Source organism: Phacochoerus africanus, chromosome 16 (assembly GCF_016906955.1).
Source record: "Phacochoerus africanus isolate WHEZ1 chromosome 16, ROS_Pafr_v1, whole genome shotgun sequence".
Taxonomy (NCBI): Eukaryota; Metazoa; Chordata; class Mammalia; order Artiodactyla; family Suidae; genus Phacochoerus; species Phacochoerus africanus.
Genome location: NC_062559.1, coordinates 4,811,267 through 4,836,071, shown reverse-complemented (window position 1 = coordinate 4,836,071; position 24,805 = coordinate 4,811,267). Strand labels below are relative to the sequence as shown.

Genomic DNA, 24,805 nt, shown 5'->3' with positions numbered 1-24,805 from the left:
TGGGATTCATTAACCACTGCGCCACGACGGGAACTCCTGCATCTTAGTTTTAAAACAACTTAATATACGATTGTTGTCATCACTTTGAATAATCCTCAACGACCTAGGAACAGAATAGTGCGAGGTCTTGCTGTTTTAGTTTAAGAAATCCAGTCTGTGTAGACATATCATATTAAATTCCCTTAGAACTGAAAACCTTAGAATCAAATCATTTTAGCCTATTAAAGACTTTTTTAAACCTGCATATTATCCTACAACAGACAATTTCATGATACACATCAACAAAACTCAACACCACTTTCTCCAATAATGAAGAAGAGTTTTTTTAAACTGTTACTTTTTAAGTGACGTGAAACTAAAGAAAATCGGCTGCTGGTATCAGGATCCTCGTGTTTGGAGAAGAATACCCTGTGCTTTACCACCTGCTGCCAGGCTCGACAGAGGTAGGGCCTATAGTCTATGTCCCCATCACCGGGGCGACGAAAGGCACAAGAAGGCCCTTCTGCTGCGTTGGAGGTTTTCTGCATTATACTCTGCGTTGTTGCAAAAAGCACCAATCGATACTCACTGACGAGCTTCTCCAAGAGTTGAGAACATTTCTTCAAAGTCGACTCCTGTAAGTTAACACTTTCCCCTCCATTGACACGGTCTATCCAATAAAAAGCTGACAGGCTGTCCACAATCAAAACGCAGACAGAGGGATGACTACAAAACAGAGTTTCTAGAGAGTACAGCGTGAGCAGCAACTGGGTGCTACTACTGCAGTACACCAAAAACAGTCTTCCAAGGCAGTATTTCATTATTTCTTCAGAACTTTGGGACAGTCTATGCTCAAGAACTGTAACAAGCCGAAGCATGTCAAAGTGGTAATCCGTATCGATAAATAAGACTTCTACTTCCAGTCCGCCTTCTGCTTTTGGAAGTATACATCGTGCTGTTAAATGATAAAGCATTTCTGTTTTTCCTGTTCCTTCTGGACCATGAAATTCAAGAATGTCACCTGTGTAAAATGTAAAAATGTCAGTCAAAAGGCAGCAGCATAGTAATGGGAGGCTACAAAATGAAAATGCCTGCAAAAATGTTTAAAAAGACACTTACTGAAAATTTTTTCTTCTGAAGGAAAATCTAAATCCATTTGCCAAAATGGAGTCACATAAGCAAATACAAATAAGGAAATTAAATCATTCGATTTCACCTCTGAGAAAGGCACTGGCCATTACTTGGTGCCAAGACGATGTGAAAGACGAAATGGCAGGGTGTTGAAATGAGCCTGGGGGGTCTCCTGGGCACACTCCCACACATCCTCCCACCAACTCGGGGATGCCTCAGTGTGAGCAAGAAAGCGCCACGGCCCTAGGTCTTTTAAAAAGCTCTGGCCACTGGTGCACACCATTTCTAGCAGCTGATTATCCAATATCCATTTTCTCCTTTTTCCTTACATACAAAACCCCATCTGGTGGAAAAGGCGACGTACCCGGCTCCAAACCTGCCCAGTCTTCGCTGCCAAGAGAGGTCAGCGGGCATCACAAGAGCCAAGGAGACCCGGGCGGATGTCTGAGGGGGCCTGGGGGGCTCTGAGTTTCCTGCCCCGACACAGGTGCCACTTCTGCTCTGCCACTCCCTTCTCTGGAGATGAAACAGCCAGGACGACAGGTACACACAGAAGAGGACAGGCCCTACAGAGGGTGCAGCAGGAACCAGGGGGCCGGGACTGGGAGGACAGTGGGCACCCCCGCGCTTCTGTTACACACGGTTGTCAGAGCCCCCACCTGGCGGCTCTCCACAGTGCTGGCCTTAGGGGTGGACCAGTTCTTGACTGCGCAGTTTCATACACTCAGGGCAGTAAGAGCCCACAGCTCTCAGGCTCTAAACGCCAATGGCACCTCGCGGGGGAAGGCCCCTCCACGCATTTCCCAACTGCCTTCAGTTCCTCCCTGCCGTGGGAGTATCTCTTGTTGAAATGACATCTGCATTGTGACTTATTTTCCTAGCATCACAAACCAGAGGCCACCACTCTCAACTCTGAAGACTTCACATCTCTTTCTATGTAGGTGCCAGTAATTCGGTCACTGACGATGGCGCACATTACATAAAGGCACCTGGAGAAATCCACCTCCAGAGCTTTTCAAAATCCACTCTACACAGCAGCCTGCCTGGTCTTGTTCGTTTGCCATTTAATTTATGGCTCAACTACATAACTGGAAACACTGTGTTAAAATGCATATTCTTAGGCCCCAAACAAATTACAAAGTCTGAGAATCCAGTAACTTTATTTCCTGGTATTACTAACAAACCACTGTATGTTGGAACATTCACAAATAACATATAAGAAATCTAGCAATTTGCTACCATACCGTATTTACAGTCGTATAAAACCTCAGCCAACTTCCACTACGATCATACATTCATTTTGCAATTCAAAATTTTGATTAAAAAGATTCTCCCACACCCCCCTCTCCAAGATTCCAGCCTCGAGAAATAAAGCTGTTTTCACGTTAGCAACTGTCATGGTTGCTCGTGTTAACAGGGAACACAGTGACTAAAGCTGTGTTCAGCCCGGGTGTTCAGCTCACTCTCATCTACTCTACACCTGAGGGGCCAAGCGGAAACCCCCCCCACCCCAAGTAAAAGCCTTTGACTGCTCTACGTTATAGAAAGAGAACCAACCACGTGCACTAGACGAAGGAACATCCCCCTGGACCAAGACGGCTGTTCTCGAAGGACGGCTGAAAGCACAGCCCAGCAAGCGTTATCTGGAAGTGGTGCAGAGGCCACGCTGGGCTGCGGGGAAGCACACAGGGAGACCACCAGCAGACCCCTTGCCACGCTCTCTCCTTCCCCTGAGTCGGCAGCAGAGGCTGCTGAGCAGCGGTCAACCTTTCGACAGGGCTTGACACGCGAAAAGGGAAGACGTCACACCACACTGGAGTCTCGCACCACCCGCGGCGGGAGAAGCAAACCTGACCATGTTCCATCCTCACACTCAACACGCTACGGCACTTTGGCGATTCACTTGAAGAGGCTCCCTGTTCACTGCTTCTGTCCCCAGCACAAGCACAAATCAGAATGCTTTCTTCTTAAGAACTTTATTAAAGAAGCCTGAAGAATGAAAGTGGGAGTTCCCGCTGTGGCTCAGTGGTAACAATCCTGACTAGTATCTATGGGGACATGGGTTCGATCCCTGGCCCCGCCCAGTGGGTTAAGAGTCCAACGTTGCTGTGAGCTGTGGAGTAGGTCACAGACTCGGCTTAGACCTGGCTCTGCTGTGGCTGTGGTGTAGGTCAGTAGCTGTAGCTCTGATTCAACCCCCAGCCTGGAACCTCCATATGCCATGAGTGCGACCCTAAAAAGACCAAAAAAAAATAAAAAAAAAAGAGAGAGAGAGAGAGAATGAAAGTGGAAGTTCCTATTTGGTGAAGATGTTTAATCTTAACGCCCAGAAGTCCACTTTGGCACACGGCCTTGTGAAAGGGAGCAGGTGCGCAGGGAGCCACGGGTGGGAGTGCAGCGCTGCTCAGCAGCCAGCAGGTGTGAAGGAGGCCGGGGAGCAAGGCCTGGGACGAGGGACCAACAGAGGAGAGAACAGGAACCATCTGTTCATGCTGGCGTGGCCCCTACGGCTGCCCCTGGGCCCAGACGTGCTGACACGTCACTTCCATCGAGTCTTCGGCCCCGACTCAGGAGGCAAGAGCAAACCCAAGGTGGGACTTAAACGTTCCCAGAGACTGGCTGGAAGTACTGTTATAAAGCAAACACACAGCAAAGCAGAGACTTTCATTTCACATAATCACGTAACTGTCCTAACGAGAACTGAGCTTTCGAAACGGGAGTGAGGACGATCTCTGGGCATCACAGGTAAACACATCCCGCAGCCACCAGGATGCAAGGCTCACGACAGCACGGAGAGGCTGGGTATAGTGGTCCAGGAGGAAGCTGCATAGACACAGAACAGAAAACTCTTTGGGGGTGGGTGACCCTAAAATTAAGAGAGAAGACTGAAACTCAATTCTTGGGCTGTATCCACAGCTGGAGGAGTCAGCACAAAGACAGACAAAACAGAAATTTAATAGGAAAACTATGTGGAAAAAACTACACAGAGCACAAAAGGCTTCGAGAAAATGAAATATACTAAATAATATTGAATGCAGCAGCAAAGTTCTAAAAGTTAAAAAAAATGGCAGGGGAGAAGTGGGGAATAGGTCACTGAACTGGTCCAGGACAGTAACCTTGCAGTAGTAAACATATGATTTGCAAAAGCACATTTAATATAAATATTATTTTACGAGCCCTGCTTTAAAAACGGAGACACCAGGAGTTCCCTGGTGGCTCGGTGGGTTAAGGACCCAGCACTGTCACTGAAGTGGCTCTGGTTTGATCCCTGGCCCAGGAACTCCCACAGGCTGCGGGAGCGGCCAAAACAAAACCTGATCCTCAGAAGACAGACGGAAAAGGCAGCAAAGGGAGCAGCAGCCGCCTCCACACCCGAGCAGGCGTAGAATCAGACGAGGACGCGGGGAATCCCCGAGGAACCAGAGGAAGGACGCCACACTTCAGGCTCATTCAAAAAGTAAAAAAAATTCAACTGCCTCACGTGGCCAGAGAGTCAAATGAAGATAATTCAATAAGAGAAATGTCACCTATTCTGAAAAAAGAGGAGGGCTCCACACGGAGACAGAACCACAGGATGTTGGTCCGAGCCGAACTGTGCTGTGAATGTTTTCTGGAATTCTCAGAACAGGGAAAAAAATGAAAATAGTTCTGCCAAGTATCTTCCTGGCAAGAGAGGTGGTGCCTAACTGGGGGGAGTAAGGCCTTCGGAGCACCTTCCTACATGGCTTAACAAGCTTCCTAAATATCCTCACGTTAACTAAGAAACAGCTGGTGCAGCATATATATGGAGGCTCAGCACAGATTAAACTGAGGCCAAGTTCAGCTTGGCCAAGGAATTATTAGGTAGATAAAAACACTCTCCTTTTGCAGATTTATAGCAAAGCAGATAAAAAGGTCATTTATAACAACTGGGTAAGTAAAATCTGCAAACCTGGAAGTTACACATGAATATTATCACTAAGGCCTTGAACGAGACCCCCTACGAATATGTTTAATGATGAACTGAAGTCAGTTCATTGATTTTAGAAACATTTGCTGTCTAGTCATAAGATCAAAGGTCACAGCAGACATGACCTTCTAGAGCAGAGACACGGCCCTTCTAACAGCACTGGGTGTCGCTCTCATGTGGTCTTCGAGCTGGCACAGAAAGTCCCACCCTCGGCCGAGGTACTACGACAACTTGCAGTTAAAGAAAAAAACACCCCCCAAAAAACTCCTCTACAGTATGACACTTGACAAATTAAACTAAATCGGAAAATCTGGATGGTTTGGCCTTGATAGTTACTCTCACAACTAGAATGCCGGAGGGTTTGGGTAACAGATTGTCAGAGTGAGTTTACGAATCTGAAGAGCCTTCAAAATAAGGAAAAGAAAGAAAAGCAAAAAATATCTATCATCTTGGTAGCAACCTACTAATTGTATAGCAAGTATGTTGAACTTGCAGATTACAATTGTTACAGTACTGAAGAGGTAATGAGTTTATTTACATGCGGTACTGCAGAACTACTATCCAACAAAGCATTAAAAATATGTTTACAGCAGCATTAGACTCCTGGAACCCCCAAATCTCTTGCTGCTTCAACTTGAGCTTCCCTGTAACAGTTTTTGATAAACTGCTGTTACTCCAGTGAGTACCCATCTAACTCAAGTCACAGCTCTAAGAGGTATCATAGCTTAAAGTAAACATTTTTGTTTGTGACTGAACATAATGGTGTTTTAAAAGTTTCTATAAATGTAATATTGAAGTGCATTAAGTCATGCTTCAACCCGGGTTTTTTTGTGTTTTTTTTTTTTTTTTGCTTTTGGAGGCCGTACCCACAGAATATGGAAGTCCCCTGGTTAGGGGTCAAATCGGAGCTGCAGCTGCCGGCCTACCCCACAGTCACAGCAACGCCAGATCTAAGCTGTGTCTGCGACCTACACCACCGCTCAGGGCAACACCAGATCCTTAACCCACTGAACAAAGCCAGGGATCGAACATGCATCCTCATGGACACCAGTTGGGTTTGTTACTGCTGAGCCACAAAAGGAACTCCTCAACCCAGTTTTACAAGGTTCAACTTCATAATATTCTTTCTGATAAAACAAAAAGACAGTTCAATCCTCTAATACGTTTGATCAAAATTCGTCAGTTAGTGTTAACAGTCCAGATTTTCGTTTTGGCTCACAGATCTGCTCTACAGAAATACTGAAGGGAGTCCTCAGCTGAATGAGAGAACGGTAGGAGAGAGTGACTTCAATCCAAATGAGTAAATAAGCACCCAGGTAAAGATAACCACAAAGGGAAATATAAGAGAGCACAGGTGCTTTACCTCTGTAATTCTTTCTTCATCTGATTTAAGGAAAAAGTGCAGTAAGTACTGTGATTTTAACTAGGTAATAATGTTAAGTGTGTTTAAGGGCATACAAAGTACAAATATGTAAATTACAACAGTGCCGAGGATGGGGGTGGAAGGAGCTACACAGTAGCAAAGCTTATATAAAATATTGAAATTAAGATGATATTTAATCCAAGTTAGACTGTTATAAAATTAAGATTTTAATTTAATCCCCAGGGTAATCATGAGGTAAATAACTCAGGAAAAATAAAGTAAAACTAATGACAAGGAATTAAAACGGTACACTGGAAACATCTCTTTAACACAGAAGACAGTAAGGAGGTATAAACAAGAGAGAGACACACACGAATGCCAAATGGGAGTCATACACCTTTTCTTAACCAACAATAAACGATTAAATAGTCCAAAAAAAGGGCAGAGACTGACAGAATAAAAATCATGATCCAACCACAGGTTGTCTGTAATAGAAACACTTTATATTCAAGCCTCAGGTGGACAGCAGAAGGACAGAAAAAGAAATCCCATGCTAAGAGCACCCCAAAGAGAGCTCAAGGGGCCACTATGATCAGACAAAATACACTTTAGGACAAAAATTGTTCTGAGAGACAAAGAAGGACACCTTGTTTTTACTGCGGTAGAAGAAACGCAGCTGCCAGCCTACACCACAGCCACAGCCACGCCGGATCCGAGCCACATCTGCGCCCTCCAATGGCTCATGGCAGCACCAGATCCTTTAACCCACCACTGAACGAGGCCAGAGATGGAACCTGCCTCCTCAGGGATGCTCGTCGGGTTCTTAACCCGCCGTGCCACAACAGGAACTCCCATCTTACGCATTTTAAGTGTACAGTTCAGGAGCGTTAAGTACATTCACCCTGTTGTGAATCTCCAGAACTTTCCATCTTGCAACCTGAAAATCTGTACCCATCAAACAACTCTCTCTTTCTCTCCTCTTTCAAGAGCCTAGTAACTACCATTCTACTTTGTTTCTATGAATCTGACCATTTCAGATACCTCGTATAATGAGAGAATTTGAAAGAAATACACAGAAAGAATTTTTCTTTTTGGGACCAGCTTATTTCACATAGCATGTCCTCTGAGCTACTGTGAATAGTACTGCTATGAATACAAGTGTGCAAATATTAGCTTAATACTCTCCTCTCAATTCTTTTGGATATATACTCAGAAGGACAACTGGGTGGGTCAGAGAGTAGTTCTATTTTTCATTTTTTGAGGAACCTTCAGACTGTTTTCCATAATGGTTGCACCATCTTACAGTCCCATCACCAAAGAACAATCTGTACCCCACCTCCCCAATACCTGTCATTTTGGTTGTCTGACCGTAGCCATCCTAATGGGTGAGGTGACAAAGAAGGGCATTCTATAAATGATAAATAAGCCAATCCATCAATAAGATATAATAATGATGATAAACGTGTATGTAGCCAAAAATACATGGAACCTGCAAAAACTAACAGAATCAAAGGAAGAAACAGACAAATCACCCTTAGTTGGAGACTTCAATACCCTGCTTTCAATAATGGAAAGAACTAAACAGAAGATCAGCAAGGAAACAGAATACCTGAGTAACACTAAAACCCAACTGGAACTAAGAAACATCAATAAAACTCTTGCCCCGACTATAGCAGAATAACATTCTTCTCAAGTGCACATGGAACATTCTCCAGGATAGACCATACGTGTGGCCATAAAACAAGTCTCGATACATTTAAATAGACTGAAATGACAGAAGTATGTTCTCTGATCAGAAAATACTGAAAACAGGAGTTCCCGTCGTGGCTCAGTGGTTAACAAATCTGACTAGGAACCATGAGATTGCAGGTGTGATCCTGGCCTTACTCAGTGGGTTAAGGATCTGGCATTGCCATGAGCTGTGGTGTAGGTTGCAAATGCAACTTGGATCCAGCACTGCTGTGGCTCTGGTTTAGCCTGGCAGCTGTTGCTCTAATTAGACCCCTAGCCTGGGAAACTCTTTAAGCCACAGGTGTGGCCCTAAAAAGACAAAAGACAAAAAAAAAGGAAAATACTGCAAACAGAATTAGTTACAATAACACCAAAAGCTGTAAATCATCTTGACCTTGGATTAGGAAATGGCTTCTTAGATAAGCTACCAAAAACATGAGCAAGAAAAAACTGTTAAGTGGGGAGTTTCTGCTGTGGTGCAAGGGGATGGGCAGTGTTTCTATAGAGCCAAGACTCAGGTTTGATTCCCAGCCCAGCACAGTGTGTTAAGGATCTAGCGTTGCCACAGCTGTGGCTCAGGTCTCAACTGATTCCTGGCCTGGGAACTCTGTATGCCACCAAGAGGCCAAAAAAAAAGATAAGTTGATGGACTTCATGAAACGTAATAACTTTGTGCTTCAGTGGAGACCAACAAAATAGTGAAAAGACAAAGACAGTGAAAAGAATGGGAGACAACAGTTCTTGTTGTGGCTCAGCGGTAACGAATCTGACTAGTGTCCATGAGGACTTGCGCTCAATCCCTGCTCTCCCTCAGTGGGTTAAAGATCTAGCATTGCCGTGAGCTGTGGTGAAGGTTGCAGACGTGGCTCAGATCCCACATTGCTGTGGCTGTGGTGCAGGCCAGCAGCTGTAGCTCCAATTCGACCGCTAGCCTGAGAACTTCCCATGCCTCGGGTGCAACCCTAAGAAAACCAAAAAAAAGAATGGGAGAAAATATCTGTATATGTATTTGTAAGATATCTGCATATGTATTTGATAAGGACTTGTATCTGGAGTATCTTACAACTCAACAATTAAAAGACAACCCAATTTTGTAAATTGGCAAGAAATATGAAATTTCTTCAAATTACATACACAAATTGCCTAAAAGCACATGTAAAGATCCTTAACACAATTAGCCATAAGGGAAATGTAAATCAAAAACACACTAAGTATCACTTCAAAATCACTAGAAAGGCTAAAATCAAACAGACACACAGTAACATGTTAGCAGGATGTGGGGAAATTGGAACCATTATACACTTTGCTGATGGTGGCAAGGAAAATCTGGCAATTCTCAAAGCACCTGCTTTGGAAACAGTCTGGCAATCTCACCAGATATTAAACAGAGTTACCATGCAACCTAGCAGTTCCTCTTGCAGGTTTTACCCAAGAAAACTGAACATACATCTCCACAGAAAAACTTGCACACAAAATAATCGTAGCAGCATTATTCATAACAATCAAAAAGTAGAAGCAACCTGGAGTTCCTGTCGTGGTGCAGCTTAAACGAATCCAACTAGGAGCCATGAGGTTGCAGGTTTGATCCCTGGCCTCGCTCAGTGGGTTAAGCGTTGTCGTGAGCTGTAGTGTAGGTTGCAGATGCAGCTCAGATCTGGCATGGCTGTGGCTGTGGTGTAGGCTGGCAGCTGTAGCTCTGATTAGACCCCTAGCGTGGGAACCTTCACATGCCGCAGGTGTGGCCCTAAAAAGCCAAAAAAAAAAAAAAAAGTTGAAGCAACCTAAATGTCCATCAACTGATGAACGGATACAATAGAATATTCTTCAATAAAAAGGAATGCACTACTGATACATGCTGCAACATGATATCTTGAAAAGCAAAGTGAAAGAAGTCAGTCACAAAAGACCACATATTATATGATTCCAAGTATATGAAAGGCCCAGCAAAGGCAAATCTACAGAGGCAGCAACTGGATGAGTGGCTGCCTGTAGCTGGGGGGGGGAGGGGGAGTGACTGCTAATAGGTAAGGGTTTCTTTTGGGGGTAAAGAAAATATTCTAGAATTGACTCTGGTGACAGACGCACAAGTGTGTGAACTGTACACTTAAACGGGTGAATTTTCTCTCTTTAAGGCGGTTCCATTAAAAAAGAACCGCATGACCTTCTTTCTAGGTTTTCCCTCGTGCAGAAGCGCTAACAGAGCGAGTGGGTCCGTATTTCCCTCTTGTTTGGGATACAAGGTTGTTCTGAAGGTTTACTACAGAACAGTCAATTTTTACCAACTTCATCGCATCTGACGTAAATAATGAAGGCTTAAAAGTGTGTTTGTCAGGATCTCTTCCTCAGGTTTTTTTTTAACTTTAAAAAAAAAATTTTTTTTTTGGCCTTTTCTAGGGTTGCACCTGTGGCACCTGGAGGTTCCCAGGCTAGGGGTCCAATCGGAGCTGTAGCCACCAGCCTACACCAGAGCCACAGCAACATGGGATCCGAGCCGCGCCTGCAAACTACACCACAGCTCACAGCAATGCCAGATCCTTAACCTACTGAGCAAGACCAGGGATCGAACCCAAAACCTCATGGTTCCTAGTTGGATTCGTTAACCATGGAGCCACAACGGGAACTCCTCTTTCTCAGTTTTTAATTTCACAGTTTAACCTACATAGGCTCTGGCTACAAGTGTGTGTGAATATATGTGTGTATGAATTCGTGTCAGAGAAAAGCCTGTTTTACAAAACGTAACTTACGACCCTCTTTGGCTTGAGACCATGTTTTATAGAACGTCATTCATGACCCTTTATTCGGCTTGAGATTGTGTGTTTACCATGCACGGGTGAATCTTCATCAGCAAACAGACAGGGTTCTATTTCTCTCAAGGAACTTCTACCTTCCAGTCGGGCAAGGAGCTTGCAAAAGGGAGGAAAAAAAAAAAAAGGAAAACTCATTATCTAAAAATAGAAAATCCTACAAATTGACATTTATACAATTTCCCAAAATCCTTAAGACTTTTCATAATGTGAGGATTTGGAGGCAAATATGAAATAGGAAATAAAATTGAGGAGAAAAAGTGTGTCCAAGTATTCAGACTTACTTACTTACTGTTCCGTTGCACGTAGGGACAGCAGTCTCAGATACACGACCAAACTGCTAATAGTGACGTGTGACGCTGCCTTGCTACAACCCTCCTCTCACTGTACTTACCACACTGGTTACCAGCTTCGAATTGGCCTGCCCGCTACATTGTCAGCTCCTTACCCAGAGGACAGGAGGGGAGGAGAGGCAAAGGTGAGAAAGGCAGGCTCCCCCCCCGAATCCGGGAGGTGAACAGGGCCCAGGCCGGCACACCTGGCGGATGGGACAACATTAGCCAAGGTGCAAAGGCTGTAAATAGCACTGTGGGCAGTAGAGCTCGTGGCACAAACCAAGCAGATGATGACGTCCTCAAAGAACACAAGTCAGATCACAGGAGTGGGTCTTGGATGCCACAGTCAGGAGCTTGCCCTTTGGCTCGTAGCTAGGAGGAGGGGGTTTTAAGAAGCCATCTGGAGTTCCCGTCACGGCTCAGCAGAGGCGAATCTTCACAGTATCCATGAGGATGCAGGTTGTATCCCCGGCCTCGCTCAGGGGGTTGAGGATCTGGCGCTGCCTTGAGCTGCGGCATAGGCCATAGCCTCTGCTTGGATCTGGCATTGCGGTGGCTGTGGCTCTGATTCAACCCCTAGCCTGGGAACTTCCATATGCCATGGGTACAGCCCTAAAAAGACTGAAAAAAATAAAATTGTTAAAAAAAAAAAGCAGCAGCAGCAGCAATCTGGAACAGTTGCAAGGAGACAGCTGGGACTCCAGAATGTGACCTGCTAGGTCACTTCTCCAGGCCTGAGGTTTCTCATCAATAAAGTGAGCAACACAAACAGCATCTCCCTCACAGGACTGCTGAGGTTCACGGTGCTGCACGAGTGCCTGGCACAGCGTGAGCACGAGGTAAGCCTGAGCTGGGTTACCAGCATTCACACAGCTCTCTGTGGCTACTAGGGGGTGGATCTGAGAACAAAGCCAGATGTGGAGAAAAGACTGGAGTTTGTCACACTAACCTGGAGGAGTGCCTGCTCCAAGACAGAAGGAATTAGAACCGGGGCAGGCAGAATTCAAGAAAGGTTGAAATGTCAACACGGAAAATGTAATCGGAGTTGATTCTCGAGGGCCTAAGGAATGAGCACAGATTGGACAACCCTTCTCTACTACACAAAAAAGCACAGCGGAAAGGGGAGAAAAGCAGTGACCCTTTGTAAAAGATTTCCTGCAGCGACAGAAAGGTTCTAGACATTAATTTGGCTAATATTTACTTATTATTATTATTTTTTTGTCTTTTTGCCATTTCTTGGGCTGCTACCGCAGCATATGGAGGTTCCCAGGCCAGGGGTCGAATGGGAGCTGTAGCTGCCGGCCTACGCCAGAGCCACAGCAACGCAGGATCTGAGCCATGTCTGCGACCTACACCACAGCTCACGGCAACGCCGGATCCTTAACCCACTGAGCAAGGGCAGGGATCGAACCTGCAACCTCAAAGTTCCTAGTCAGATTCGTTAACCACTGCGCCACGACGGGAACTCCTAATATTTATTTATTAGTTTTGCTTTTTAGGGCCACACCTGCGGCATATGGAGGTTCCCTGGCTAGGGATTGAATTGGAGCTCTAGCTGCCAGCCTACACCACAGCCAGAGCAACACCAGATCGGAGCCAAATCTGTGACCGACACCACAGCTCACGTTAATGCCAGATCCATAACCCACTGAGCAAGGCCAGGAATCAAACCTGCATCCTCAGGGATACTAGTTGGATTCATTCCCACTGCACCACAATGGGAACACCTGGCAAATATTTACTGAATGTCTATTTAATGGACAAAGCACTATGGCAGGTAAAACAGAAATTATAGAAATGAAGACAATGAAGCGACCCTCAAAGAACCTGCAGTAGGTCCTCTAGGAGATGAGATTTCATTACAAAACAACCTAAGGATGGCTAACCACACAGGAAAGAGTGCTTTGAGTTAGGCAGAGATTCTGAGGGTGCCCTTTGGTCAATTATTTCCATAAATACAAAGACATTACTTGTCTTTTTCACTAAGCTGACACTTGCACTGAGGGTGCAACAGCCAAGGTGGGCTGAACTGCTGGCACCCAGCACAATCGAGGCAACGGGATTAAGCCGTGTTAGCACACCAACTAATGGTATCCTTCACCACTTGTAGAAATAAAAAGCCAAACAAGCAAAACTATTTTACATAAAAATGTTTTTGATGAGGCAGTAAAAAAATACTGGTTCTATTAAATCATTACCTTTAAGTACTTTTAAAATTTTGCCCATGAAGACAGGGGAAGCATGCTAGTAAGAAAGAATTTAACCTTGAGCCAAGAGAGGTCTGGCCTTTACCCTTGGCTCCTGGGAGATAATCTCTAGGCCTCTTGGAATATCCCACTGATACAAGTGTCCTTGTTTGCTGGGGCCTGAGCCACAGGAGGTGGTCTAACAACGGGAGGTAAGGTGAGGGCTTTGGGTCAGTTTTGGTATCAGCGGGCTGGAGACAGGCCAGCTGTTCGGGTGACTACGTCCACACACAGAAGCGCACAAAGACCCTGGACCCCCAAGTGCAGGTAAGCTCCCTGGGTTGGCATACTGTCCCCACTCCCGCTGGGGAAAGAGCACTGTCCCTGCTCCACTGGGCAGGACAACTGGCAGCTCCACATCTGGAAGGCTGAGCTTTGTCCCTGTCTCTTCTCTGGGCTGATTTTAACCTGCATCCTTTTGCTGTTATAAACCGGAACCAAGCGTACTCTGTAAATGCTCCTGGCAAATCACTGAACCTGAGGGTGGTCTCGGGACCCCCCCAACTTGCAGTTAGTGTCAGGACGAGCGAGGTCTGGTGGACCTGGAACTCTGCCATCGGTGTCCAAAGTCAAGGCAGTCTTGGGACTTCCCCCCACTTCATATACAGATAAAGAAAGCACTTTTGCTCCAAAATACAAGGATTCTTCTTGAGGAAATGTATGATTATCTGAGCTGGGTACTTTTTCCTACAACAAACTTTTATTTTAAAAAACAAATGATAGACAAATTATGATTATACACACTTCGGTATCTGGCAGACACTTTATTGAAAATGAAGACAGTGAGCCTGTCACTTTAAGGGAAGTCACTGACAGTATTTGTTGCCAATGATAAAAACTGAGTTTTGGAAAACTTTTATCCACAACTGTGAGCTTGACAGCGCCTCAATATGTAAGGGGCTGGTGACATCACTGGAGATTTTAACAAGTGTGATGTGGGGGCACAATTACGTAAAGTGCTGTGTCAGGACTTGGAAGGTCTTCCCAAGTCAGGGAACCAGTGTCCCCTGATGACCCACGATTCCTGGGCAAGGGTCACTCCAAGTCCTGCAGAGATTGAGGGGCTGTCACATAGGAGAAGGTCACTGGTATAATTTCACACCCTATGTTGCAATTAACTTTTAGGAAAAAAAGTTTTGGTAAAGTATCAAAGAAGAATATCCACAATTGTCTGAAAAGCTCTTAAAACACTCCTCACTCTTTCAGCTAAATGTCTGTTCAAGACCAGACAGTCCTCATATACTTTAACCAGAACAACTTACAGTAATAGACTGGAGTTCCCGTTGTGGCTCAGCAGAAACAAATCCTACTAGGATCCATGAGGATGCAGGTTCGATCCGTGGCCTCGCTCATTGGTTTAGGGATCCGGTGTTGCCGTGAGCTGTGGTGTAGGTCGCAGAGGCAGCTTGGATTTGGGGTTGCTGTGGCTGTGACGTAGGTTGGCAGCTACAGCTCCAATTGGACCCCTAGCCTCGGAATCTCCACATGCTCCGGTGCATCCCTAAAAAGACAGACAGACAGACAATACAATAATAGATTGGAAGAGGAGAGATGAGAACCCAATTAACTTCTATTCAGCCAAACAGTAAAGAAATTTGCAAATATGCAAAACAACGTCACTCCTCACTACATTTTTATTTAGAAAAATAGCTATTTTTCATTAAAATATTTATGATAATATTCAGTGAGTTTATTATCATCACTGGTACATGAATGTAAATATTTTAATTTTAATTTTTATTATTTATTTATTTTTTTGGTCTTTCTGCCTTTTCTAGGGCCGCTCCCATAGCATATGGAGGTTCCCAGGCTAGGGGTCAAATCGGAGCTGTAGCCACCAGCCTGCGCCAGAGCCACAGCAACGCGGGATCCGAGCCGCGTCTGCAACCTACACCACAGCTCTCGGCAACGGATCGTTAACCCACTGAGCAAGGGCAGGGATCGAACCCAAAACCTCATGGTTCCTAGTCGGATTCGTTAACCACTGAGCCACGATGGGAACTCCCTGAGTATAAATATTTTAAATCTCTCCGTTCCACTGATAGATGTAACCCACACAGAAGCTCCTTTGGTGATGGGTGTGACCTGGAACTCCGTGGTCATTCTGCAGTACACAAGTACTGGATCATTGGGCTGTCCACCTGAAACTAACGTAATGCTACATCTATTACAGTCAAAAAACAAACAAGCAAAAACCACAGCTCTTTGAGATTCTGAATAAATTTTAAATGTGAAATGCAGTCCTAAGGCCAAAAAGTATGAGAACCACTGAGTTAGAAGGTTGAGAGTCCAGCCAGAAGGAGAAGAGAAAAACTTTCCGGGATCAGATGCAACATGTGAAAACACCACAAAATGTTGTTCCAAAGCGTACGCGAATCACCAGCATCCTCTTCAGAAGGACTGACTGAGACGTGTCTCCAATTGCTTTCTCTTACTGCCCCTGCTCAACATATTGCAGAATCCTCCTCTTGGGAATTCCTCCTTAGCATTCAAAAATTACTACAATTGTATGGACATGGCTCTCAGGCAAAGATGGTATTACTCCTCTTACCAAACTGGCTGACTCTGCCAATGTGCATCTGACTTTCCACTATTATTAAGAAGTCAAATTCGGCAGAGCCTCCCTGCTACCCGCTTGCATCTCTCACAAGTGTCCCATCCTAATAAATCTATTTCTTGCCTATCAAAAAAAAATCAAATTCATCTTCAAATGATGAAAACCATCTATCACTGAGAAATTTCAAAACAATGTGGGGTTTTTTTTGGGGGGTTGTCTTCTTACGGCAGCACTCAAGGCACATGGAGGTTCCCAAGCTAGGGGTCGAATCGGAGCTATAGATGCCAGCCTACACCACAGCCATAACAACATGGGATCTGAGCCACATCTTCGACCAACACCACAGCTCACAGCAACGACAGATCCCCAACTCACTAAGCGGGGCCAGGGATTGAACCCATGGATACTAGCTAGATTCGTTTCTGCTGTGCCACAAACTCCCTCAAAACAATGTTTCACAGTGTCCAAAATAGGGCATACTGAATGGAGGGAGTGGAAGTACCTCCTAGATCTTGGAAATAGATGAGCCCTTACAAATAAATGGGTAATATTAATAATTTAAGGAAGTCACTTAATGGGATGAAGTATCTTCTAAACCTAAGCAAAAAAAACAAATAAATAACCTAAAAAATGTGGCATAAGATTGTTAGATAAAATGAATGATGTTGCCCAGATCTGAGAATGACTTGAAAGCAGATATAATCAATCTGGACTTTCTGCAGACAGAGTCAGTTAAGCCAGGGTAAAGGGAACCCAAGTTCTGCTTGACAGACAGTTTAATCCTTTCAGGGAGGATTAACGCGTCAGGCAAACAGAGCTTGGTGACAGTAGCTATTAAGATAATTCAACTAGTTCTCTGGATTCTCTAAGCAACATTTCTGAGCCCAAATTTCCTAACTGGAAAAGAATACACAGAGGACACAACAATTTTAGTCTACTTGGCAGTTTCACCAATATTGTAAATTAACAGATTTGGCATTTGGTTTGCAAATCAGTATCTGCTAAGTTTTATTATCATAACAATAGCTATGTAATAATAGCTACTATTTGTACTTGCTGTAGTATCAGTGGTACATAATTTATATACATTATCTCTTTTAATTGCCACATTAACTCTATTTGTTATCATTCTTTTTTCAGATGAGAAAACTAGTGGATGCCAGAGTCAGGATTTAACTGAGGTCTCCTTGGCTCCCCTCGCCTGGAATTCTTTCCCTGGGCTATAGAGCCTCACAGTCAGTATCTCGGAGTCTGACAAATCCACAGACACGGGTTTTTGGACCTGCTCAGCTGAAGAGCTAACTCATCTGCCGGCCTCTCTCAATCATTACCCCTAACACCACAAGGAGCCCCACATGTTCTCAACAGCAACATCAATACCGGAGCAAGTATACAGCCTGCAAAAGGGGTGATTCTCAATTACAGAGAAGTTCACTGGTAAACCTTCAGGCAAGTCAGGGGTATTCAGTGCTGGGGACAAATGGATACAGCCGACACCATTCCTAGTCCCAAAGAATTTAACAGAGAGAGTCAAAAGGTGAAAACAAGTACACGACAGTAGGTGCTAAATAGAAATAAACATGCGGCCTTGTGGCGGCAAAAAAAGGGAGAGTCAATTCTAACGTGTGCGAGAGACACCTTTAATTTTGAAGGAGTCAGCATACGGTTCTTTTGGGGACATACAAAACATTCTCTGTTAGAGAAACACTCTTCTTCTTTCCACCTGAAATGGCCTTTCCCTGTTCTCGCCACTGAATTCCCGAAGGCCCAGGCTCCAGACCAAATGGAAGTTCCACACCTTCCTCGAGGCCACCGCCAGTCACCAGCCAGTCTCCCTGGCCGGCCTGGACGGAAGAGCTTAAAAGGAAAGCATCTGTCGAGGCTCGTCCAACTCCAAACGCTTTACATTGGGCAGAAACTCAGCAGCTGTCTGCTCAGTTGAAGGTAACACCAGGTCACAGGTGGACAGCCTTGGATGAAGGACGGAGAGTAAAAGAGAACCTCCAATATACCGATGTTCACATCTGGACACTCAATGCAAATATCTACCAAACAAAAGCCCACGAGGATTCTCACAGCTATTAGCGAAGTTCTTACTACTCATTAACAAAAGTCTATTTCACAGGCAATCCTATACCTTCAGTGCCTGTCGAGGAGAAAACATATAATACACATGTTCTAAAACATTTGATTACGAAAATCCTTACGCTGGAGCAGGAAGGAGCGCTTAAAGATCAAATGAACCAGAAATGAATGACATTAAGACAAACATGTATATCATTGTTTTGGCTAAAGGCTCATTTCCCCTGACCTTTTGAGATTAAATCTGTCTTCAGACATACCCCAGTAGCAAGGTTTCAAATCGGCTCAGTATAAAAGTCTACCTAAGAAGTCAACATTCTAAACCAAATATTCCCACCCCTGCCCCCAAACAGGCCTGGATTTTTCACCTACAAACTGAATACAATTCTTAGTAGTTTTACTACAGAAATGCAGAGAAATTCACTCCAGGCAAAGACGTGTAACTATAACACAGAGAAAGTAAGAGAGGAACTAGAATGAGGAGGAAGGCAGGGAAATCAGCAGCTGGGTTAACATGCACGCGACCAAGGCAAACTCTGGCCCTTGTCATGGTCGTCCCTCATATTAAAGGACTAATTCTTTTCCACTTGCGAAGTTAGGCTCCTCTGCCACTTAGAAAATTCAACTGCCCTTCAGGGCAGAGTACTAGGCCTGGCTCTCCATAAAGCTTTTGTCTAAATTGTATGGAAAAGACAACTGTTATTCAAATACCAAATAGTAAAATCCCATCTTTTCTAAGTATATTCCCTGAAGAGTTACTGCCTTTTTAACTAATACTTTGTAAAAAGCAATCATCCTATAAGAAGAAAAGGAAAATAGATATATAAAAAGTCAAGCAAAAACTACTCTATGTACCCAAGCCAAATTTCTAGCAGAATTTATAAGGATTAAGTTTTAAATTTGTGACATCCCACAAATTAGTAATTGCATTAAATGTATACTTAAGATTTCACTAGGAAGTTTTACCAGACTGTGCTTCAAAATTTCATTTTGACAGAAAAATCAACTGCACTCAAGATCCCAGAAAGAGACAACAAAGCACAGAATCAAAACTGCAGCTTAACGTTGCAAGAAGCGCACACACTCACGCGTGCACATGCATACACACACACCTGTCCCTGATCCTCTTGTATGTGAGGAGAGCCCCTCGAGAAACACTCCTGGTGGATTCTCCCAGCCTGTCATCCGCTGTTCCCCAGGAAGGAGGGATTTTTCCAGTGGGTTCTTCTGAGAGCGGAACTAGACACACCTTGAGCAGCCCCTCCCTGGGTCTTGACAGTGCGCCCACCTGCAGCAAGTACCTACACGTCCTGCTCCTTCGGGTCTAGTAGGAGGGGCACTTAGAAATGAGCATCCAGCAGCAGAAAGGTCGATGACAACTTCGACAGGAGCAGCTTTAGCGGAAGATGGAGACAGGAGCCACATATGGTGGGCTGAAGAGCGAGTGAGACAGGAGGTGCAGGCACGGGACACAAATAACTGCTCTGCTGAGGAGTGAGAGGGTGGGGCTGGATGGAGTTCTGATGTCCAGGGAAGTTTTATTGGTTTGTTTTTATTGTTTCATGTTAGGATGCTGATGGAAATGACCGGTAAAAAGCTTGCAGATGCAGCAGACAAAGAAGAACGGTTTTAGGATTGGGACGATCGTAGCAGTGACGTCCCTGATGGGAGGATGGGACATGGTGGGGAGGAGATGGAATCCACAGCACAGTGGAGAGGCTGCCCTTTCTTAGAAGCAAAAATATTTCTTTTACTTTACAAGAAGAATTCAGAGAAAACAAGTACATATACTTTTATAAATACAGACTTGATGAAAAAGCAGGAGTTTCTATATTACTTTAAAGTAGACTTCAGGGCAAAGAAAATGACCAGAGACAAAGAGGGACACTACAGAATGATAAAAGGATCAGCCCACGAGGAAGACACACATACCTAAATGTATACATAGCAGAGTCTTAAAAAAACATGAAGCGAGACTCATACAGATGAAAGGGAAAAAACAGACAAATTCACAATTACAGCTGGAACTTCAAAACCCACTTCTCAGCAACCAGGTGACTCACTGGAAGATCTGGACAACACAACCAACGGGATCCAGCTCACACACGGAACGCTCTGCCCAACAAGAGCAGAATGTGCCTCTCGTCCAAATGCCCGTGCAACATTCATCAAGACAGATCACATCCTGGGTCATAAAACAAACCTCAATAAATTTACAAGAACTGAAATCATACAGAGTGTGTTTGACCACAATGGAGACAAACTAGAAATCAGTAACAGACAACAGAAGAAAAAAAAAAGGAGTTTCTGTGAATTCTTGTTTTTTTCAATGACACATAAAGCAAGGCAGAGAGAGGGGAAGAGGAGGAAGGCATAAAATGTATCATTAAATGATTACCGGGCACCAGGTGTGGGGTAAACATTGTTCTAAATCCTGAGACTTAAAGGGGTAAATCCAAGAGAGAACAAAATCTGGAATGGCTCGGGATCCTGAAACGGCGGGGGTGGGAGGAACACAGCACGTAAACAACACAAGACCCAACACAAGACCGCAGGGGCGCGTCAGGAAGAATAAACAGGGCAAAGGAACCAAGACCCCCAGTAGGAAGGACCTCCTTACCCCGGACAGACACGTTTGTCTAAGTGGGCACGGGAGCAGAAACTTGATGCAAGTGAGGAAGTGAGCCACGTCAGTGTCTGAGGGAACAGCAATCCAGGCTGAGGGAACAGACAGTGCAAAGGCACATCTGGCACATTCAAAACATGGAGGCCACCAGTGTGTCTGAGAAGAGTGCGGGTGAGAGCGGTAGTTGAGCTGAGAAAGGCAGAAGAGATCGAGGTCATGGGTTGGGCTGAAGGGCCAATCACACATCCTTGCAGGAAGCAGGATTCTGAATTTTACTATAGATACAGAAGTTTCTGGAAATCTCTGAGAGTAAAGCCTGCACAGGTTTTGAAAGGATCACTCTGGATACAAAGGGGGGGGGCATACATCGAGTAAGTGTGAACAGGGTGGAGCAAAGACCGGTCAGGAAGTTACTACAACCAAGCAGGTGGTGGTTAGTAGGGACAGGAATGGCTGGAGTAAAGGCAGTGAAATGGGGTCAAATCCATGATATGAACGGCCAGAACTCGCTAACCAATGTGGGCAAATTCAAGGTTTTTAGCTTGAGCAACAGGTGGAACAAAGTCTTCACTTAACAGATGGTAAGACTTGGGGGGAAGCGTAGCTGGAAGGGAACGGAGAAATCACACCCGACTGCCCTGGTTTTAGAAAGACAGAAGCCGAGGCTTCATAACCTGTCCTTGTGCAGCAGAAACTAAAGCAGCACTGTGAGCAACGACCTACACTTCAATAAAAAAATTTTTAAGTTAAAAAACCCCACAAAAACTGTACTTGAAGTTCTCTTCTGGCACAGCGGGAAAAGAATCCAGCATTGGCACTGCAGTGGCTTGGGTTGCTGCTGTGGCATGGGTTCCATCCCTGGCCCAGGAAGTTCCACATGCCCTGGGCATGGCCAAAAAACAATCAAACCAAAAAAACCCACCTAACTTACCCCAAATCACTAAGCTGGCTCCCAGCCAAGCCAAGACTAGAACCAAGGTCTTTGAACTTCTAGCCCAGCATTCTCCATTTCAGCTACACCGAAATGACGACATTAGAAAACTTCCAGGAGTTCCCACTGTGGCAGAGCAGAAATGAATCCGACTAGCATCCATGAGGATGTGCGTTCCATCCCTGGCCTTGCCCAGTGAGTTAAGGATCCAGCACTGCCATGAGCCATGGTGTAGGGGGCAGACATGGTTCAGATCCCGAGTTGATGTGGCTGTGGTGTAGGTCAGCAGCTGAAGCTCCAATTCAATCCCTAGCCTGGGAACTTTCATATACCATGGGTGTGGCCCTTAAAAAGGGCAGGGGGGGGGAGAAGTGTCCTACTTTTCACTTCAATACTACTGGAATTTTCTGTCATCAATATGTACTACTTTAACAAAGAAAGTAAATAAATATAACAGAACTATTAGAATAAAGTTAAAAAAGAGCAACAGCTTGACAACCAAAACTAGACACCTTGAATTGTTTGTCAGTTTCTTTTAAACTCAAGGTACATTAGCATTTTTGAGAAAACGTCAGGTACGGCCCTACTTAACAACTACGTGCAGGTGATAGTTGGATGATACCAAAATCCCACCACGGTTTTTTCTAACACTCTCAGAGGAATACGGAAGGAAAAATGCCACTGCCACTGTGCCAAAGTATGGCGAAGAACAGAATATTCTATGGTGAATTGCACTCCAATGCGGGTCTTCTTCAAATCAAGGGTTTAAGATACAGCTTCCACTTGCTATCTAGCCTGCCATAAACGGCACACCTAGAATCTGTTTAAAAAGAAAAAATTCTTTGCAACTTTGTTTTCTTGGAAGACCCTAAAGGTCTTTTCCCTACTATTCACAAGAGGTGGGAAAGGTTAGCTATTTTATAAGGTGGTTATTCCTGTGAATTCAAATTTTAAAGTAGCTTATTTTGGTTTCTTGGGCTAGTTCGTGACTTCAGATATCTTCCTCAACACAATGCCTCCAAGTAGAAGCCACAAAATAGACTAGGAAAGAAAGTAGAATCCAAACAATTTAAGTAACGCCATACAGTGAGTGCACTTAGTTGGTTTTGTCAACAAAAATGAAAAAGAGGAGTTCCCCTGTGGCCTAGCGGTTAAAGGATCCAGTGTTGTCATTGCTATGAAGCAGGTCCCATCTTGGGCCTGGGAACTTCGAAAAGAAGGAAAAGGAAAAAGAATGAAGGGACTTCCACTGCCCAGCTCAGGTCCCCGTGTGTTCCCCCCCCCCCCTCCACACACACACACTCCAAAGTAACATGAGTGAGGCAACCTTGCTTAGGATCTCCATACAGCTGTGGTAAGCAAACAATATGATGCTAAATTCTCTGTTCAATGATTTGACTGCTCTGGGCTCTCATTTTTTGGATCCTAGGCTTGCTATGATTGCAGAAAGCATCCGAGTTTAACCTGGGTTTCAAATGATCATTTCAGTAAGGTTGTAACTGGAGCAGTTCTTATACCCAGCAGTGTCTGGACTCTCAAAGAGCAAGGGTTGGCCAACTCTGGCCAGCAGGCCAAATCCTAAAGTTTAAAATAGATAAAAGGTTTCCTGGACCACAGCCATGCTCTTCTGTTTACATATCTCTGGCTGCCTTCACAGGAGAACTGCAGAGCTGAGCAGTCGGACAGAGACCAAATGGCCCGCAAAGCCTAAAGGTTGCCTATCTGGTCCTTTACAGAAAAAGCTTGCTCGGAGTATTTCGGAGTATTGCTTCCTCTCCCTGTCTGTATAAATGATCCTCCAGGACCCACCTTTGCCTATTTCTCGACTTACTTGCCTACACTGTTTCCCCTCGTGAGCTCTGGTCCAACTACAAAAACCTACTTGCCGTTCTCCTACACCAGCCACGCTCTTGCTCAACGCAGGACTCACATACGTGCAACTCCCTGCTCCAAATGCCACCCCCTCCTGACCAAGCCTACGTCCAAGTCCCTAAAACTTCAGCTGACACCTCCTCCTCCCAGTTAGTCTTCTAGGATGCGCACCCCTCGAACGCACAGCACGATTTACCACGCGCATTTCCAGCTCTGCAACAGCGGGGGCTCTTCCGTTTCTTACTCATGTTCCTTGACCAGCGGGTGACACATCATGAGGGCTCGATACTTGCCGGCTCAATTCCCGAATCAATTCTTGCAGGCTTCAAACGGATTGTGAGGCCCTGGGTACTTAGGCGGCTAATGTAAACTGCGAGAGCGAGGGCTGGGTGCCACAAGCAAGACGGACAAAATAGAGGGAGAGGGTGGCGCGACCTACTCAACCACTGTTCTAGAAAACTCCACGGGCGACCCCCTGCTTTTCCTGGCCTCTCGCGCACCGCTCACCACGTCGGAGGTCAACGTGGGACAGGTGTGGACCACAACGCTATCGAGAGCTCGCACCTCACAGCCACCTGTGCTCGCACTGAGGCCTCCGCAGACCGGGGGGAACCGGTTTTGGGGGGCGAGGCTCAGGGGCGCCGGCGTCCGGGCCCCGCACGCCTGCCTCCCCCCCGGGGCGCCCCGGCCTCCCGCGCCCTCCGGTCTCCCTCGCCCGCCCGCCGCCCTGTCCGCGTCTCCCCGGCTCCTATCCCGGCGGCTCTCACCTCCGTCCCAGACTCGGCCCTGTGGAAGTCACTACACATCGCCCCGGAGGCTCGGCGCACCAGCCACTCAACCTTCCCGCCAGCAGCGCCACTCAGGGCGCCGCGCGGGCGCCGCAGCCAGTCACAGGCGCGGACCGCTGACCCGGCGCGAGCATGCGCACTGCGTCCGGCGCGGCCGCGGAGGCGGCGGGCTTGCGCACTAGGGCTGGTGCCCGCCCCGCCTCGGGTGACGTCAGACCCCGTCTCCTAGGAGACGGGGAGACAGCTGGTGATTTTATTTTCTTCTCTCTCATAAACTTCAATTTGCTTTTATTAGGTAAAACCAGCCAGAACATTTACGGAGCAAGCAGGCTTTTCTTTTCTCTCTTGGGTTGAAAGCCCCTGGCTGGCTCTGTTCATGGTTAATTCTGGGAAAAAAAAAAAAGAGTACAC

The 24,805-nt window shown here is 45.5% G+C and overlaps 1 protein-coding gene across 1 annotated transcript; it reads right to left on the bottom strand.

The window, feature by feature from the left end:
* XRCC2 (X-ray repair cross complementing 2) lies at window positions 1-24,521 on the bottom strand. The gene is made up of 3 exons (XM_047763743.1): window positions 24,374-24,521; window positions 10,975-11,056; window positions 1-1,000 (listed from the first exon to the last, which is right to left on the bottom strand). Exons 1-3 carry the CDS (start codon window positions 24,410-24,412, stop codon window positions 279-281), a joined length of 843 nt encoding a protein of 280 aa, XP_047619699.1. The 5' UTR covers window positions 24,413-24,521; the 3' UTR covers window positions 1-278.
* Window positions 24,522-24,805: the final 284 nt, after the last annotated feature.

What these genes read in the sequence shown, in the direction of transcription:
- XRCC2 (XM_047763743.1), bottom strand. Translation starts at nt 24,412, where the DNA reads ATGTGTAGTGACTTCCACAGGGCCGAGTCTGGGACGGAG. An exon ending in GGGCCGAGTCTGGGACGGAG is followed by an intron (nt 11,057 to 24,373) that starts GTGAGAGCCGCC and finishes CCCTTTTGCAAG; the next exon opens with CTCCTTGCCCGACTGGAAGG. An exon ending in TGAAGATTCACCCGTGCATG is followed by an intron (nt 1,001 to 10,974) that starts GTAAACACACAA and finishes CATTTTACACAG; the next exon opens with GTGACATTCTTGAATTTCAT.